The sequence below is a fragment of the Anopheles nili genome, chromosome 3 (assembly GCF_943737925.1).
Source record: "Anopheles nili chromosome 3, idAnoNiliSN_F5_01, whole genome shotgun sequence".
Taxonomy (NCBI): domain Eukaryota; kingdom Metazoa; phylum Arthropoda; class Insecta; order Diptera; family Culicidae; genus Anopheles; species Anopheles nili.
Window position 1 is genome coordinate 61,625,573 of NC_071292.1, and position 19,450 is coordinate 61,645,022.

The 19,450-nt window shown below is 51.2% G+C and overlaps 1 protein-coding gene across 1 annotated transcript in view; it reads right to left on the reverse strand.

Moving 5' to 3' along the window:
• Positions 1–19,450, reverse strand: part of LOC128727240 (division abnormally delayed protein) — a 115,661-nt gene that overhangs the window by 3,407 nt on the left and 92,804 nt on the right. The window contains exons 4-5 of the mRNA XM_053821128.1: positions 17,796–18,369; positions 17,531–17,717 (exon numbers count right to left, since the gene is read on the reverse strand). Of these exons, the coding sequence (XP_053677103.1) occupies positions 17,531–17,717; positions 17,796–18,369 (761 nt within the window). The remainder of the gene's footprint in view (positions 1–17,530; positions 17,718–17,795; positions 18,370–19,450) is intronic.

Here is a 19,450-nt window from a genome sequence, read left to right on the forward strand (position 1 = left end):
AATTAAATTTACACAGTAAAAGAAGAAGAAGAAAAAAACAAATGCTTAATATTATTATGCAGCGATTCGGCTATTCGATGCAAATGGGCGCTTCCGTGTGCCACACAGAATGAGCAGCCGAATTGGTTGCAACTGGCGCCAAATATTTGTTGATCAAAACGCACCAACCCCACACACCCAAAAACCCCCTGTGCTGCAGTGCCCCAAAACGCGGGGGCGAATGAATGGCGAATGAATATTTATCGACGCGTGGAATTAAATTTAGAAATTCGACGCTCTTAGCATCCCTATTTTGCCCGCAATCCGCAATTAGGATGCAAAACCTCTGGCTCGCCGGGATCACCACCACCACCATCGTGCTCGCGCTGCATTCGCTACTTTTGCGAAAACCGAAGGCCACTGCACTCCATTTCCGTGCTTTCAGCGGGCGCATGGTCGCGAATATGAGCACGAACCACGCGGCACGGCTGCATAAGCGGCATGCATGCAAATCACGCGCCGTCCGGTCGCGCGGCCTTTTGGCGCTGCCACCAGAAACCCGGTCGGTCGTGAATTATTCGAGTGGACTCGAAATGAAGATTAATGCCGCGGACATGCAGATGAGATTTGGCCCTTCTTCCGCCCGTGTCTCGATGCCAGAAGATGCCACTTCCGGTGGTGCCCGGTCCGTTTTGGTGATTTTTGACCCACCTGAATCGGTTCCATTCTACGAGCGCACTCTAATGGGCTAATCGCTTGGATGACGCATTTTCGGGCGCAGTCTTTCGCAGTCTTATTTAACGTCCCCACCGCCGAGAGAGAGAGAGAGAGCGCAACTTCCGTCGTCGTTGGTTCGGTTGTCGTTCGCGACAGGCGTGTGTGTGTGCGCTCGCGCGTGGATCCGCGCATTCGCGTGAGCACGTGCTTGGAATTAAAAAAAAAAACGCGCACGGCTGCGCTGAGGATCGCGCCAGAGTATAATCTTCTCGAACCCGTGGCCGTTGCATTTTTCTTTCCACCGTTGTTGTTGTGCCCTTCCACCGTTTGCTTATTGCACGGTTCCGGTTCCCCTCGCGTGCATTTCCCACCCCGGGTTGGGCGTGCAGCGAATCGTTGATGAAGGCTTAAGGAAGCACTCAATCACTGCATCGTTGTTTGGCGCGAGACAGGGCGTTTGTTGCCGCAATTGTTGAATGAAAATGCCCTCAAAAAATATGAATCAACCCGAGCCCGCGGGGAAACCAATCCTACATCCCCAAGGTGGCGCGTGGTTCGTGTTTTAAAAATTGAAATAATTCCACTCCATCGGTTCTCCAGCATTGCAAGCGCGGAAAAATCCGACCCTCAACGGGGACGAAAGAGAGAACGAGAGAGAGAAAGAGAGATTTTATGCTGCGCGTACAATCCACCACGCAACGCACGGTGAGCTCGTTTTGGGCATGGCGTGAACATAAATCAGATTTATGCTCACAGCCGAACGCGCGGTGGTGGCACGCGTAAACATTGGTGAAATGTTGGTGCCACACGGGGAGCACCAGGAATGCCCGTTTTCCAGCCGCGACGGTTCCACGTTTCGGAATGCGCGATTCCACGATGATTGCGCGATCCGTGACGCGAGGATGATGATTACGCGAAGGTGATGGATTAAGTACGTTCCGCTGGCAGCCACGGTTGTGATTTATACCATCGGCATGAACCACCGTTTCGTTTGGTTGCAAGCAGCAAAAAAAGCACCGTGCGGCGCCAAAAACCGGGACCAGAATGATATAAATTATTGCTGCAATTGCTGTTTTATTTCGCTTTGCTCGCGCGAGCACACGCTGCAAGCAACGGTCTGAGCTTGCTTTCGGTGCATCGAGCGGATGTTTTCGTGCCGCACTCGAAATCAATTTAATCGCCATGCTCACGATTACGCCCAATCGATGGTGATGTTTCAATCAATCAGAGATAATGCGACCCCTATCATTTAGCGGCACGTTGTTTTTTCTTCTTCGTGCGCGGGTTTTTTTCGTCTGCGTGGGTTTTGGTGCCTTTTTTTATTCCACTTTCAGGCTCTTGTGTTGGTTATATGCAGGCGCAGGGTGACGGACCATCGTAGCAGGCCATGCTTTAATATGATACATTTGACATAAAGTGGTTTTCGGACGTTCCCATTTTCCAAAAGCATATGAAAACCGAACGCTTGGCTGAAACAAAACGCGCGAAATCACCACCGGCCTCATCGTGTTTCCGTTCCCATGATTCCCTTTCCGATCGGTGATCCCTTTTCACACCGACAAACAGGCCCGATTTTAACGCCAATTTCCCTCCCATTAGCGTCCGGTTACTAGACGCGCCGGTTTTTTTTTATCCACCACCACTCGGTGTAGGTGGTCATCATCAATTAACATAAATTATCACCTCTCCGGGAAGGGATATTCCAGCGCGTGTCAAACTATTGTTTCAACTCAATCGGGATCGGTGGGAAACAGTTTGAAATTGGGATTTTTTTAAGCACGGATATTACACTTTCTATTCTAATTCTTATGCAGTGCTTCTTCACCTTTTCAGCTGTCATGACGGTGGGTGAAATAAATCCATCATGGGGTAGCAATAAAATTGATTCAATTCCTGCTCTCCCGTCGCTTTGTGAGGGTGTAATTTCTCAAAGTTCTTTCCTCGATCGCAAGCGCTTTGAAATCCCCCCTCCCGGTTGCCTCGGGATGGCAACAAATTGTTCCATAAATTTTCCGCTCAATGCGCCCGTGGGGTGCTGGGTTGAGAAGCGTACGTTCTTTTATCCGTGACCTCACCTAGCAAAACTTTTCGCCAATTTCTAGCGACCGCTGCTTTCGTGAACGGTTCGCGAATGTCCACAGGCGGTAGAGGGTGGCTTATCCGTGTCGTTTGCCATCCCCGCTTGGTGAAATGCAATTTTCCGATGCACCGAACGATGGCAGACAATGTGGCACCTTCCAAGGACCAGCTCGTTCTTTTTCTCTCTTGCTCGCTCACGCTCGATCCCCAAACCGTTGTCGCTCAATCCGAACGACTTGACTTTTCGAAAACAATAAAAATCAATCACATTTCGCTGGCGCGCGTCTTCGGTTGGGAAATATCGCACGAATCCACCGGATGAAGGTGGAAAGGTGAGCGAAATGATTGATGTCCGTTTCGGAGCTAACGTTGGTTCGCGAGCGCGAGCGCTACGGAAACACGGACAGACGAGAGTGTTCCTGCCACGAGGTTGGCTTCACGGCCCACGATAAGCGGATTTTTGCACGAGCTACTGATTGACTTTCGCTTCTATCATTCTTGATCACGCGAACCGATGACACTCCGAGAACAAAACGGCGAACGAAACGGCTTCCCGGTTTGCCGATGTAAGGCGTTTTATGGTTTTCGGTTTTTTCGTTTCGATTTTGGCCTTCGATGGATTTTTTTCGAACAAATTCCACTAGCGAGTGAATCGGAATCTTTTCGGTGGGATTTTGCATAATCGAATCGGCTCCACCACGGTCCAACGAATCACCCGACGACACCGAACCATAAAGGATCATTAGCGGGTCGGTTATGTACAGTGACATTATTCCAGTTTTTACGATTGACCGTACACCCGCCACCACACGTGGCCACGATCGCGTGAAACGCGTTCGATAATTTATGGCTTCATTAGAATTGTTTTTCAGCACCGCACCGAACGGTTGATGGCCCCCTTGGATCGGGTCCGTGGACCGTTTGCTTTTATGAGGTACCGCCACACGATTCCAACACCATACGCTGACTCAACGCGAATGCTGGATACCCTCGATCGCGCATCAAACAAACAAAAAACAAGGCTCCACCAGTCCGTTGCGAGACTAATCGGCTGACTCCGCAATCGAGCCAGTCCGCTCGAGTCACCTTTCGCGATGGCTCGCGGTTGCTCGAAATTTGATCTTATCGCACCCCAATGGGGTCTCTCTCAAAGCTCCCCACGTTCAGACGGATGCGCGATCGATTGAATTTGCTGTTTGTGTGTGTTGCCCCCAAACACACACACACGACGTGGGGAAGAAGCGCGCGCTTATGGAATGTGTCGTTTGTCGAAAGTGAAAAATCTTGTACGACCGCTTTCATCAGCCTCGAGTCGACGGTCGGAGTTTTCGTTCGCCATCGGGCATCGGGGATTGGACATCCTTTTTTTTTTTATTTCGCCTCTTGCGCCCATCGGAGCTACCGAACCGGTGAAGATAAAGATAAAAAAAATTCCACTCAGAATGTGCCCCAAAATCAGCACCGCTCGATCTGCGCCGCAGGTCCGGGCGTATTAGGTGCGGGTTTTTAATCTGATTCTGGTTGCGCGGTCCGCTCGCCGGATTCGGTATAGTTCGCAAACGGACAGGCGGGCACCGAAACCGAACACCGAAACGCTTTCAGCGGACAAGTGAGGATGGATTTTTGGGCAGCCTTTTGTTTTCTTTGTTTTGCTGTGCTTTCGTTGCGGAGGACCCCCATTTGCCATCCGCCTATGCTCGTGAGCTTGTTGGGCGTCGGTAAAGTTGAAAAGTGTCACTTCTTATTAATGGCGAACGGGCTTGGATCGGCGCGCAACCATCGGTGGTTAGGGATTTTTTTAAAACCCTTTTCTTCTTGGCTTTTCATCAGCAAAAGGGAGCACACTCTCGTTAGCCAATGTGCGCGCCCATCTCCGAGATGCGGACTGATCTGTGGCATTCGGTGCGATTGGCGGTGGTTTGGATGTCCTGCCGAAACCACACCATTCCCGTGCTCGTTCACCCCAATGGACTGATCGCGTATCAATCGGTCAAATAATACGATCAGTCATCTTTTTACCGACACGCACAGAGAGAGAGCGAGAGAGAGAGAGAGAGCGAACGTGCCGCCGATGGATTCCAATCGTCTCACCGCGGCCAGGGCCCGAAAACCGAAGCGAAACATAAAATGACGCATCGCCGACGGCCAGGGGCCGCATGCCAGCGATCGAACCATTCGTCTTCGTCCTTTTATCTTTGATCTCCTTGAAGCCAGTCCCCGGTGTTCTTGCTCCTGCGCTCTTGCGCTGTCGGGGACGCTGTCGTTTTTTTTTTTGCTCCCTCGAGACCTGGCCGCTGGCTTTTCGGCTCAAGTCTCTATTGTAGAAACATTCCTTCCACTTGCGCAGGACAAGTTAGGTGATCTCGTGTGAACGGATCACCGCGGGTTCACCAGGGTTGGGCAGCGCATGGCTTCGGTTCTATTAGTTTGGCTTTCGGTTCGATCACAGCCGTCGCTGGCCGGTGCGTTTTGCTTTGAATACTCATTAATCATTTCCTTCTCGCTGGGCGGAAGAGAACCCGGTGGTGAACTCCAGGTTCGATCAATAAAAGGCATCCGCGCGGTTAGGACAAAGCAGCCGAGAAGATTCATCCAGCCCGTTTGGTGGCAAACAATGACTAGGTCGAGTGTGTGTGTGTGCACGTGTGTGTTTATTCGGCTTGGAAAAATGTCTTCACAAAACGAAGCAAAACCTTAGGCAATTCAAGCAAAACCCTTAAGGTACACGCTCTTACGAGAAATCGCATTCCTATGGTTAACCTCATAAACGACTCATACGTGGTTCACCGATCCCGTTTTGGGGATTCATTAAAACGAATTAAGAATTCTAATCTGCTTGCCGGCCCTACCCTGGGGAGGGAGAAAATAATTTCCCCGAGAACAACAACCGGACAATGATGAAACATTCCACCACTCGAAATTCTCACCCGGTGGGGTTCGTTCCGCCCGTCGTGGAATCTCACTTCTCATAGCGTTTCCACCTCTCGCTCAGCTGGCAACGAAATTCCCAGCCATTCGGCACATTATGAATGATAATGCACTTTTTTCCTCCTCGTGTGTGTGTGTACGTAAAGCAGCCAAGCACCCGAGACGATGATGAGTCGAACTATCTTCCTCTTTCAGTGATCGTCCACTGGCACACGGAAATGGTGATCATCTTTGTCCAGCGTGCGCCGATCGTCTTTCGCCGCATGCAACCCCGGTACGGTCAGGCGGTACGATCGTAGGGGAAATAAAAGAAGGAAAAAAAGGGAGCGAAGATCCTCATCCGATGACCGCCGCAACGAGAACCACCACCGATTGTTAAACCTTCAAGCGAACCCTATGATTATCGGGCCCGTTCTTTTTTTTCTTTTTTCATTGTTTCCTTCGCCCAGGAGTCCCGCGTCATATTGGCACGGTTGGTTTGTGTTTGTGTTGAGAACGACGGCAGCACCTTAAGCAGGAGCAGCAGCAGCAGCAGCAGCAGCGAACCGCTACTCGTGAGCGAGTCCCGAGCTCGGTGGGATTGGGTCGGTTTAAAGATGCTGTCTCATTATTTTTAAATTTTCCCTCCATCTATTCCGAGCCAACCGAAGCGCACCCATCGTAATTCCCGCGGCCCGGTCAGGAGGACACACATTTAGCGCCGTAAAAGGTACCATTTCCGTAATGCCACCTCGCTCTCTCGCTGGTTCGGAGGATAACGATCGGATGGGGGCATTTTGTTAGAGAATGACACGGCGACGCAACGGACACCGGATGTCGGACGGACAGATGGGCAGAATGATCGGAATGTGACCGCCCATCGGTTTGGGTGGTTGATTGGGCTGAACACCCGTTAGTGCATTAGGCGAGCAAAAAGGGACCGTACATTGAGTGCGGTAGTGAAGTGCATTCGTTTGATTTCTCAATACAATACCGCTTGAAAACGGCTTACCAGACGCGGGAAGAACGAATCGCTCAATGAAGCCGCCACTGGAAAGGAATGCAGCATGCAGCCGTTGGCTTCGGGTGGGTTTTGAATGCGAATTTTTGCCCAGGGTGCCAATGAAGGGAACCGAAAGCATCAATAAAACGGGCACATCTCGGCAAAACGGTGGAAGAACGGCAAAAACAAAAACAAAATGAAAGAGCAAAACGAAAAAAAAAAAAGGAACACTCAACTCCCGGTGAGACGAGCGAAGGATGCGCTCGGTCGCCGATGGCGAATGGGAAATGCCGCCCGCTTTGGAATGCAAGAAATAAACGGAAAAATGTTAAAGAAATGATTAGTGTGCACCATAACCAGAACACCTTTAGCCAAAGGCCAAAGGCGGCGCATGGCGAATGAGGACTGTAGACTCTTTTGGGCTCCCCTCGGTAAGCGAAACGACAAAAGCCAACGGCGGCAACGGACCCTCGCTCGTGCGATAAAGCTCACGGGGCGAGAGGATTCTGTATGTGTGTCTGTGTGTGTTGGTGTTTTTTTTCCTCCAGTTATTTCTCGCCGTAACTTTGGCAGGCTTTCCGTTTTCTCGGCCTCGATCGGCCCCGCCCGATCACGGGGCTCGTTGTCGCTGAAATCCAACAAAAAAATCAGAAGAAGTGATTCATGGCTAACGTTTCTCACACTTCGTCTTCCAATTTTCCACCGTTTCTCCATCTCCCGGTGTCGTTTATCGTGCGTTCCCTCATTTTCCAGCCCCGATCCCCGTCGATCGTGCCGTCGATCGCGAGCAGCCGCATCCGATGATCGCTGCTGCCCAATTTACCCAGAGCGCAAGAAGAAGAGCAACGGAGCGCACACACAGGCACACCAAGAATGGTGCCATGGTGCCGCCGCGCCTGCAAAAGGGAAAACGACTGACGAGGAGGATCAACTGCATGCATGGGAGCACGGTTGGATTAAATTCCATTCCAGCTGCGGTGGTATGCGTACGTGCGGCTACATGTGTGTTTGCGATCGTACGAGGGGCCGCGCGCACGCGAGAGATAGAAAGAAAGAGCAAGTGTGTGGATTTTCTGGAAATTCTCACGAAATATGATCATTTATCATCGTGACCATTTGCGAGCCCGCGCGCGCGCGCGCGTGTGTGTGTTGTGTGTGTGTGCAAGGGTAAAAGGAAAGCCGCAACAAACGAGCGGGTTTGATTTGCAAAAAAAAAAAATAAATAAACGCCCAAAATGCGTTGGCCAGTTGAAAGGAGCCGCGCCCGGGCATACGTGCGCGTGTGTGCGTACGCGCATGTGAGTGCAACCGGGTCTGCCGCATCTCGTATCAGATCCAAACGATGCACATAAAATTATTTTTATTCATCCGGCGCGTTCGTCGGCGGAGCGAGAGTTTGCTTATCGTATCGGGTAATTATTTCGGTGGAGATTTAAATGCCAGCGCAATGGGTTAGGACAACTCGAACCCGTCGAAAAGTTGCTGAAGCACAGGAACCGGATTGCATTTGCATTTCACACCGTCGGAGTCGTACTTTTGTTACGTTTGCAAAGAAATCGCCAAAAAAAAACCATCTATACTCCCGCCCCCCCGGTGGCTCGTGATTGATGCAATTTAAAGATCACCGATAATAACAGGTTTTTATTACCAACGCATAGAAAAAAAACGAAGGAATACATAAAAACACAATAGCTTAACGTGCCCCAAAATCCCCCCCGCAATAAAGGTGGCAAAAAATAACCGATAAACTATCGTCGCGCGAAAGATCAACCCGAGACAACGAATGACAACGCACAAAAAGTTGCACAATGTCAAAATGGTCAAACTGGTCAAAAGAACGCAAAACGATCCGTTTTGAGGCGGCTTCTCTTGCCCCCTGTCGAGGTGCCTTCGTTCGTCTTCACGGAAAGATCGACCAACACACCGAGATCGTGCATGGATAACCGTGCGCGAGTTTGGATGAACAATTTTCGCACCCCATTCGAATTATTCACACCCAGCAACGGAGCAAGGGTGACCTTTACGGCATTTGTCCAGCAGCAACTCAATCACGATATAATTGATTTTTGGTCGGGAGCGAGTGAGGAGTGAAAGAAAAAAAAAACGCTGTACCGACAAAAGGCACCAAAGTTCAAGGTGAGCGTCAATAAAACCCATCATTAGGCCGCTCGGCAAAATTACTGCCCGCTCATCGTTGCGCCGATTAAGCAATGTGCGAACCCGCACCTTTCGTGCACATTACGGGTCGCATATCACACATCGATTAGTACTCCACTCCCCCCGTGCTTTTATTAGGTCCGGCACGTTGTTGTGCGCCGAAATTACACGATGCTGGCACGCTGGGGCAGAGCAGACAACCCCCGCATGCGCGTATTCGCGCGAAACTTCGCTGCAATCAAATAATCATAAGTCACCCGAACGCACACGCACGCCCCACGGAATCCGTGCAATGTTGTAACACATCGTTTCGGTGCGGAACCAGGCAGTCTTCGAAAGCCCGACCAACCGGAGCCGGTTCGCAAGGTCTGCCGCCCGGTTGTTCGGAGCAGACTGCCCGCCCGGGGGCGCACGGCAGGAAAACTGGCAAAACAACCGGGGGGGGCGGAAAAAAAAAAGAAACAGAAAACATTGCGAAACCCCAAACGGGCGATAAAACGGCGATAAAGAAAGACGCGGAGAATTAGCGGACTCGCCGAGGCGGGGAGGGGAGAGAATGTGCGCACAAAATGTAAAGCTCCACCGAAAAAAAAAACCCGACCGCGACCATAAACCGGTGGGATTCCAGGATTCCCAAAAATATTCCCGATGGATTCCGGACACACGGCCCAGACACACGGCCGAGGTTCACGAGTTCTTCTGGTCCTGCGGACGTCGTTTTGCAAGCCTTAGCGCGAGCTCAAGCGCATCCCACGGTCAAGCGCGGGGAGATATATTGCCCGAAATGTGCGACCCTGGCACGCGGAACGCAAAACCTTAAGCGAACCCGAACGTCCGCGCACCTGAACCTGAAAGGGTGGGGAAAGCTCGCCGAATGGAAGGGGGTGAAACGCGGGTGGTGGACAGGAAAAGGCCACACCACACGAACGCTGCCGGGGTGGTCAAGTCGGTCGGCAAGAATGTGGCCACGGCTACACAACCCAAGCCCAACGAAACCGACAACAAGATGGGTGAAGAAAAAACCACCCTGCGAAGGTGGAGAAAAGCGGAGCACTTCACCCGCGGTTGCCCTTTTCTTTTTTTCTTCCCTCCCCCGTTCGGAGGTCCTTCGGCCAAAGGGTGTTGGTGGCGCGTATTGCAATTGTTTCGTTCCGCGTTTGGGTTCCGTTTTGTTTTCTTTTTTTGTGTTCTGTCATCCCACACCTCACGGGGCTTGACACCATCCTGAAGGAGGCCTTTTATGAGCGAGAGAGAGAGAGAGAGAGAGAAAGAGGATAAAAAGGGTCGAGCCACCTCTAAAAGGGCCACCCGACATCCGTGCCGCGCATCCCAAAAAGGTGGATGGATAGAAAATAAATAATAAACGTCTCCGAAGATGCCGTTCACGGTCGCAGAGTTCCCGTGCAGGACGCGCTTAAGTGACCGCTTAGCTATTTTCTCCCTCGGAAAACAACAAACAACCATCAATAGGACTCGCTCCACGAGCGTGTGAGCGAGAGAGAGAGACATCGACGATCGGTTCATAAACGGTTCACTTTGTTATGGTAGCTCGCCCTTCTCGTCACAAAACGGGGTTTTGAAAATGTTGATTCTACTAATTCGAGAGTGTTGAACATGATACAGGTTTGGCAGGCCCGGGCGATCGTGGCTGCTGGAACGCCCTACTCCCACAGCGCGGGATGAGAGGATTTTGCTTGCATCGTACGTGTAATCTGCCCGAAGGCAACAGAAGAACAAAAAAAAAAAAAAAAACAAGTCCACAACCAGAAGGTGGACCTCTTTTTTGGGGGCGCTTTTTTGAGAGCGAAATTCCGAACTCCCCCCATACAACAATAATCTGCATACATTAGCCGGCCGTTGCGGCACGAAAAAAGGGGGCACAACTAAGACACTAAGCTGGTTTTTATTTGACAACGCTATTAGAACGAAGAGCCGAACGATGCGTTTGGTCCCCATTCGTCCCTCAACATCCAACCAACACGGGTTACGGTGGGGTGCACGGTTTTGCTGCGGATTATTTCCTTAAAGACCTGATTTTGCTGCGATTCGCGCCAAACGCCACGCAAAAGGCAACCGCCACCCTGGGTTCAGTTCACCAAGAAGCACCGTTTCGTTCCGAACCGGGGGCGATCGTGCCGATGTTGACGAATTAAAACGAAACCCGCGTTCTGATGTTTCAGATTCCGTGGGGCAGCACATTAATTTTGGGCGAAATTCAAAACCACACGCAAGCGTTTCGGTTTATCAGTCAAACACACACACACACATTGGCAGACAGCGGAACATCGAAATGTACGGCGATGGGGACACGACGATTGCGAGTATCATTAGCGATCGCAGCATCAGCGGAGGAGATCCCATTTCCGCGATCACTTAATTCTCCCATCGCTACTCAGCACACACGTAGCCAGTTGGCTGAGAAAAACACGCCGGCACAGGGAGCGTGTGCGCTTTCCGAGCCGAAAATAAAGAAGTTAATAAGCCGCCGAACCCCAGCAAGGCACTCGATTATGCTTATGATGGAGGTGTTGGTGGCCGCGAGGTATGATTTAGGCGGCACGCAAGGAATCAGCTTTGTTGTTGCTGCTGTTTTTTTTTATTTCGGATGGCTTCTTCTTCCGCCAGGGTTCTCACCGGTACGGGAAAAACGAACCGGTTATGCGAATGCGGCATTTCGTATGGCTTATTGCATTACGATCGTAAAGCCGATGGCTTGTTTTGGGTGGGGGGATCGAGAATTAGCGGTGAGGCCCAAGACTAAAGCAAGGAAAAAAAACAGGAAAAAAAAACAACGAGCACGCAAACGTCCCCATCGTGTTTGGGTGGTTATTTTGCACTTAACTGCCAACCGGCCCCCCCCCCCCCCAGAGAAGCGCTAATCGTTTGCACCCCCAGAACCGGAAGGTATCGGAACAAGGGGGCCATGAGCGGGAGGGGGGAGGGCCATCGCCCTCACCGATCTCCATCCCGGTCCGTGGCAATGAGGCAGTTTCGCGTAATGAAACGTGTAAGAGAAGATTACAGCATCGTTAATGGCATATTTCGAATAGACGTGCACCTTCTCGTTCGTTCACGAGCTTGGGCATCAATGAAACCGATCCTCGATGGGGGAGGTGATCGGTGGGAGAGGGGACTGGAGGTGCGTGAGGAAAGCGCGGAAGTACTGGGGGCCCTCAAATTCCGTGGCTGGGCGCCAATCGTGCTGCCGAATCGCGAGATCGGCGTATCGGATCCGTTCGCATGAAGCATCGAGTTTGCAAATTGATGAGGAGAAAGAGAGAAAAAGAAAGAGAAAGAGAGAGAAAGAGAGAGAGAAGGCACGAGAGATCCTGCATGATCGAGAAACGCACACACGCAACGCGATCGTGGAATGTTGTGGGACAGTTCACACAAAGGCAAGCGAATGGGGATGAACACAGAAGAGAGAGAGAGAGAGAGGAAAACCGACGAAGGCAAAGAAGAAGAAGAAAAAAAAAACAGCAAAAAGAAAAAAAAAAGCAAAATAAAACAAAACCAAACCAAACGCAACAAACGGCTGCTGAAAAGCATAAAACTGACGAAAACCGAACGAAGCGGCAACAAATGAAATAAACAACACCAACAACAGCAAAAAATGGCAACATAGGGGAACGAAAACAGCGTTCAGATAGCGAAAAGTGTAAGAATGAGTAACAAACAAAAGAGAAAAGAAAAAAAAAGCGCACACACAACCCAACCAAAAGCGCGAGCTAACGATCGACGTGAGAAGGCAAACCGTAAAGCAGGCGGAAGAAACAAAAAGCGCAGTTTTCGCAACCAAAAACAGGGGGGGGAAACATCATCCCCGCGGGCGGCTGGTTCGCGCGCTGGAAATTAACAAGCGTCAGAGGCTACCCCCTCGAAAGGTGGGGGAGGGGGAGGAGAAGACAACCCGTGGGTGGGTTTGGAGTTTTTCTTTAGCAAAACAGAAACACACACACACGGCCGATAAAAGGTGAAAGATCGGGACCGGATGCGTGCCGCTTGCGCGCGTTAAGTTGCACGATCGCATTAACCCGCTGCGCGTGAAGCTTTCCGGGATGAGGATTTCGCGTGATTTAAGGTGGGAGGGGTGGGGGGAAGGGGGGGGGATGTAAGTGCCTCTGGACAAACATGACCCCTGACCCTCGCCCCCGGCCGGGAACATTTTTGCATAAATGTTATCCCTGCTGGCTTAGAGCTTAATTTTCACGGTCAGCTTCACGCACAGAGCCCAACTCCAGCGCGGCTGCAACTGGCTCGCATTCCTTTTCCACCACGCAACGGGTGGCCATCGGCACACACACACACACACACACATTGGTGGGAGAGCGACAAAAACCTCCCACCGCGGTGGGGCAGTTTGCGAGATGCTCCGTGGAGTGGTGCAGCGCGAAAGCCCGCGATCCACCGAACAGAACACAAAACTGCAATCGATCGAGGAGAAGAATGTATTTCTCCTGGGTGTGGGGTGGGCTGGGAATGGGAAGGGGGTGGCGGAGTGGCACGAAAAATCCAGTTAAACCTGTTTTTATGTGTGTTTTATTACTTTGACCAATAACACTTAACGAGAAATTGAATCTTCTGGACCCGCGTGGTTCGCGACGCGTTCACAGGAAGCGCCCTCAAAGGAATCTCTCTTTCTCTCTCTCTCTCTCTCTCTCTCTCTCTCTCGCTCTGTTGTGCGCCCGGACGCGTCTGGGAGTCTGTTTTCCACGCACGCACATACACACACACACACGCATGCCGGTGTATGTGTGCATGACGCAATGAGCTTTAAATATTGACCCGACCGCGGCTGGCAGAGCGAAGAGTTCGGAAGCCCCAGAGCGGCGATCCTGCCCACAGCGAGGGATGACTAAGAACGGGAAGGAATCGGAATCGGGACGCTGGTTCTTGGCCCCGCCGGGCGACTTCTGTGGACACGTTCGTTGTACACACGCACGCAACGAAAATTCTTCATTTCTTCCCATGCAAAGCTGCGCGCGCGCCACAAGCAAACAGAGACAAAGTGTCGCGCAACGAAAGTGAATGGAAGGAACGCAAGGACTAAAGGCAAAACGAAACGTCGGGCCAGCGTCGGGAAGGGATGGCCAAGGGAAAAGATCAAGAAGGAAGCAAAAAGGGAATGGAAACGAGCGATGGTTGAAGGAGCAAAGAATGTCGAGAAGCGAGAAACAGTGAGCGAAAACGAGAGCCACCCGAATGGAATGGGAATGGAAAAGGCAGCCGCGTTTAGAAATCGAAAACTGGACGCAACTGGAATTGTGGCGCGAGGAATTGGGAATGCATCCGAAGAGCCGCATCCCTGGAGGTGGGGTTAGTTGGAGCTTTTTTGTCAAAAGCTTATCTTAAAGCTACCCGGCCATTTCAGCTAACCGGGGGGTTTTGATTTCGCGCGGGATTCGCTTTTATCGCGCGAATGGCGATGCCGGCGTAATGAAAGCTCAAGTACGCCCCCGCGAACCCGAGCACCCACCGGGGTAGGAATTTTCCCTTTGTCCCCTCCCGCGTGCAAAGGTAAAGGATGACCTCCACGAAGCAGGAATGGCACACACACACACATGCACACCTGAGACACGACCCCAACTCGACTGTTGGCTCGCTGGGAAGGTTGAGCAAGCGCGAGAATGCGAGAAGAAAACAGGCCGTAAGAATGCCTTTTTATGTAAATGCTGCCACCACCGACCGACGGACGAAGACGACGTTTTTGCGGTTCTCGCGGAGTGCACCTTGCCGCTGGATGGCATTCTCGAACTCGTCTCCTCAAAGTAGAAGGAAGCGTTGGTTGCTTCTGGTGACCGGAAAACTTCTCGCGTTTGCGGCAACTTTAGGCGCACTTCAGCGAATGGAGGAGATAATTCATTACACCTCTGACAATGGACGAAGAAAACTCCCGCTCTGGTCGATTGGACAACGAGCGGAACTAAACCTAACCGTGCCCATGAGAGAACCACCCGTTCAAGGTCTGTGGCGAGGCTCGCGAGCCGAGACCAGGTCGAGCGAACAATTTAGATAAGTCGTCGGCTCGTCACCGCGGTGTTCCCCGGTGGTCGGCAGCTACATTGTCCAGCCCGGGAAAGCCACCCGTTGACAGCCATAACGTGATGCTGGGATAAGCGAGATGAGCGGAATAAAAATCACGGTGGCCCTACCCAAGGGCATATCCGACGGAAAACGACCGCAATTAGGCCGGTCGCCGATTAGCATCCACCACTCGGTGAACGGTCGGCTTTTTTATTTTATTTTGGCCTCCTCAGTTCCAGAGCGAGTAACCTCCGTTTGATTAGTCATCGACCAAGCCATCCGGAGGATGAGTCACGCGTGACAAAGACCGTTGACGAATGGCTCGTGGCCGCACGCCGGCAAGATGAATCCAAGGAATGAGTTTGCCGAATGCTGTGAATGGTGTTTCAACCTACAGAAGAACCGGGTGTGGTTTGATCATCAAACACAAATTTATGGTGCCTTTAAGCTCGCCCATGGTCAGCTCGCTGATCGAGCAACCAGATGGCGCTCTCTTCAATTTATGATTAACATAATTACAAGAATGCCCACCGCAATGGCTTGGGCGCCAACTCACCGAGGGCATCTTACGGCACCACAACCACCTCACGGGCTGCACCGTTGGGAAGCTCAAAGACTGGCAACAAAGTTAGCGCAACCATCCCCGGGGAGAACGAAGACGAAACGTTCGCAGCGCCACTTCTCGGTGGCTCGGGGCATCATCTCGAGGACCGATTACCGATTCCCGGGCATTCCAGCTGTACGCCATCTCTCGAGGACCATAAAGCACTCGTTTAAACTGAATTAAACATATGTTATGCGCGCTCGTTACGCTACGGGTAGTACAAGGGCCAAACCGGGTCGGATCTGAGCCCTACCGGTGGTGCTGCTGAATTCTCTCGAGATTGAGACAATGAGTGTTGGCGGCGCGGTCTTCTCGTCTCGATCGTACAACGGACCGTTTTCACCTCTCAGTCCTTTCGACTGGCAAACTGCGGCAAGGTCACCGGAAAAGGTCTCTCAATGGCGTACGGGGGCGACCCTCTGTGTCGGTTGGGGTGGTTGGTTTTCCGGGAGTTATCTCACACCGGCCATCAACGCCCGTCGGTGGTGGTGCTCCATCGAACCTGGTTGGCTCTGGTTGTTCGTCGTTCGGCGGTATTATGAGCATCCGAATTGGTTTAAGCTAGAAGCCAAATGGGCGCAAACGGGAGAAAGCTGGCAAGTGGGGCACGTTAGAGCGAACGGAATCGTACGTAAATCTGACCCTCATCACGCATCTGGTCGGGTACGCATGTACGTACGTGTACGTAAAGAGGAGCTTCATCAACTCGTTTACGCCAGTGCTTTAATGGCCGTTCGTACTGTGGTGTTCATTTAATTTTCCTGCCCAAAAATGCACCAGTAGCAAATAATTAAGAGCCGCATTCAAATTGCTGAGGGACTTTAAACTGAAGGGCTTTTTTTGCCCCCTTGGTGTCATTCCGAGGGTCATTGGATTGAGTTTTGCAAGGTTGTGGATTGTCTATAAAAAAAATCGCGCTGAACTGAAGGGACACGAGCGTTCATTGTCACAATTGGCTTATGGTTTGGACACCTGAAACGTGGTGTTTGTCAGCAAATAGTTAACTTCAAACCCTTATTGGAACGGGGTTCTACACTCTACACAGGTGAAAAGTGCTGATTTATGAAACATTTACCCTTCGAGGTTGTACTGAAAAGTTCTGCGAGCAAATCAAATTCAATAAGGAAAAATCCCACCGTAAAAACGCATTGCGCAATACCGAAACAAAGGTTCCCAAATTGCTGGCAGTAGCTGGCTCGCAGGTCGGATTATTTCCATTCCAACGTGTGCCTGAAAGGACGACTCAACGGACGTCATCGCTGGTCACCGAAATGGTCAACGTTGGCCACCACCAAAACCAAGCAAACCCACACGTGGGGATGGTTTTGGAGTGCGCGACTTTTGCTGACGCAAGGCGCACTGACTCGCGCTTCAGCGAAACGGTAATTGAACTCGATCGTGACAATTCCGACAAAATGTCCGAGAGCTCGCAAACGACACTCAACCCCCTTCTGGCGGTTCCGGTGTCACGGTTGAAGACGTGCCGAGCTCCATGGTTATTCGCGTGTGTCGGTTCCAAAAATTGCTTGCGAGCGCCCGAACTGCAACCCAAAACTCGCCCGCCGGTGTGTTCCCGCCGTTCGTTTTGTTTTTTGTTTGCATCTTGTTCCCGCGAACGATACTCCGTTGCACCAGGCGGGCTAGGAGTTTTGCTGATTTGCTGAATTTGTAATTACCGAACGCGTACGAATAAACGGCAACGCGAAACATTGCACCGGCACCGAGGCGGAGGCGCTCCGGATTTTGTGGCGCGTGTTCGAATGCGTGTTGATTAATTTGGTGGCTGATGGTGGTGTTGTTGAAAATTTTCTCACCGACCGAGCGCGGTCATTCTCGCGATCAATACACTGCTCGTTAGCGTTTCATTGCCAACTGGCCAATGCACTCACGTACGTGGTTGCACACGCATTAGCCGCTTTTTGACAACAGCATCCAAAATTGAAACCAAATCCGTAGGTTTGAAAAACAACAGCATGAGTGATCGCGTTTTTCCCGAAACTGGCTACCCCAGAAAAATAACCCCAAAAACAATCGCACCACCCATTAGCAAACCCCCTTACCTGTTTTTCAAGCTGCGGTCCATTTTCCATCGCGTGCATGATGGCGTTCGATAGCTTCACGTCGAGTGATTTGATCTCCGCTTCGATGCCATCGGGTGATCGAACGGTGCGGATCAGCAGCACGATCGCTTCCGTGAGCGTGCTCCAGCCCTTGTTGAGTGCACCAACGAACTCGATCAGACAGCCCCTGTGGGAAAAATCGTGAAAACTCTTCAACTCTAGCATCCCGACTTCCAAAAGGGTACTCCCGTTCAATGCAACCTACCGCATCACGTTATGGCACAGTCCGACGCAGGGTTTATCGTGCAGGTGGTTGTATCGCTTGCAGCTGCCGCAATAGTTCATGCGCAGGAGCGCTTTCTGACAGGACGGTGCGGACACACCGACTTCTTCCAGGTTCAGCAGGACCTCAGCTCCTTCGCGAAAGGCTCGCAGCAACACGGAGGCAGCATTCACCGAGGACACCAGCGAGCTGGCCAGCTTCTGGGGCACCATACCGAACGGTTTGAGACCATCGTACGTGTGCACCAGACAGTTCTTGTAGTCACCGTGGAAGTCGCGGTTGCTGACGATCGCCTCGCTTGATCGGCTTCGCTCCGTACCGTGCAGTACGTCCGAGTGGATCGCGTGATGGTACGCCACCGGGAAGAGATTCCGGAAGAACTTTCTCGTCATGAGCTCGAGATCGTCCCCGGGCCGATCGGAGACCATGTGTAGCCGGATCGTTTCGTACAGGTCGTGGATCGGTTCGCGCGACAATGGCGCCATCTTTCTGTACACGTTCGAGAAGAGGACGTGCGTTTTGTTCTCGGACTGGTGCGTAAGCTGCAGCAGGTAATCTGAAACCGACGAGAGGAGACCAAGAATTAGTCATGATCGAAGGCTCCAAGTGATGTGACGCAGAGTTATTGGTATTTTTTTTCTTCTAATTTTCGACAGCTTGCCCACGCAGCTCAGGCAACTTGTCATTCGAGTTTCCATCCGATGAGTAATTTAATACCACAGAGCAAAACTGCTACCGCTGATGTTAAGCATTTGTTTCGTTGGAGCGTAGCTAAGATGACGGGGATGAATAATCCACAAGTTTTCACAAATATTTCCCAGGAATGCGCCCCAAAAGCAATGCATTGATGGTTCCGAAAGATTAGAAAAAAGATCCCTGAAATATTTCCAGTTTCCATTGGGCAGGCAGAAGCCTGCAGTCTGTCAAATTTAATAGCTCCATCTCAAACGACGTCACAAGTCTGATCGTGAACGATTTTTCTCCTCCATGCTCCCATTCTGACGATCTTCCCCAGTTTGTCGCATCCCAAATGGAAAGGTAAAAGTAAATAGCAGATGCTTAACCGGTCCAGATAACATAATCCCTAGCAGCGCCTAGTTGCCCGCACCGTTCGTTTGGGATTATTTTTCTTCCCAACTCCGGTTCAGCGGAACGCTGCAGCATAACAGCAACCTGCAAGGTCAAACATTTCGAATTCCAACAATCATGACTCCGAGAACGGAATCCGAGAACTTTCCCAAATCCAATTTAGGGTAAGCTTTGGGGCCATATGCCAGAGGCGGACCAAAAAAAAAAAGAGGAAGTAAAAATAACACGCCCGATTGCCAATTTTGGATTGCTAGTGCTTTCCGTTCACCGGGAAAATGGTTGAAAGGCGTTGAGAATGCGACGATAGCTTAAAGATCGGTACCAAAAGGACATCGGGTGCAGGTGAGTGAAGGAGAACTGGATGAACTGAATGGATAAGCAGTTTTTGTAATGGAGGTGAGAGAGAAAAAAATCGTTTGTCTGGAACGCGTTTCGAAGGAAAATACGTTTCATTCCGCCGCACTAACGACGGGAGAGAACAACACTCGCGAATGACTAAGACGCCGAGGAATTTAACTCCGTACGCTGGCGTTTGCCGCGTGGCATCC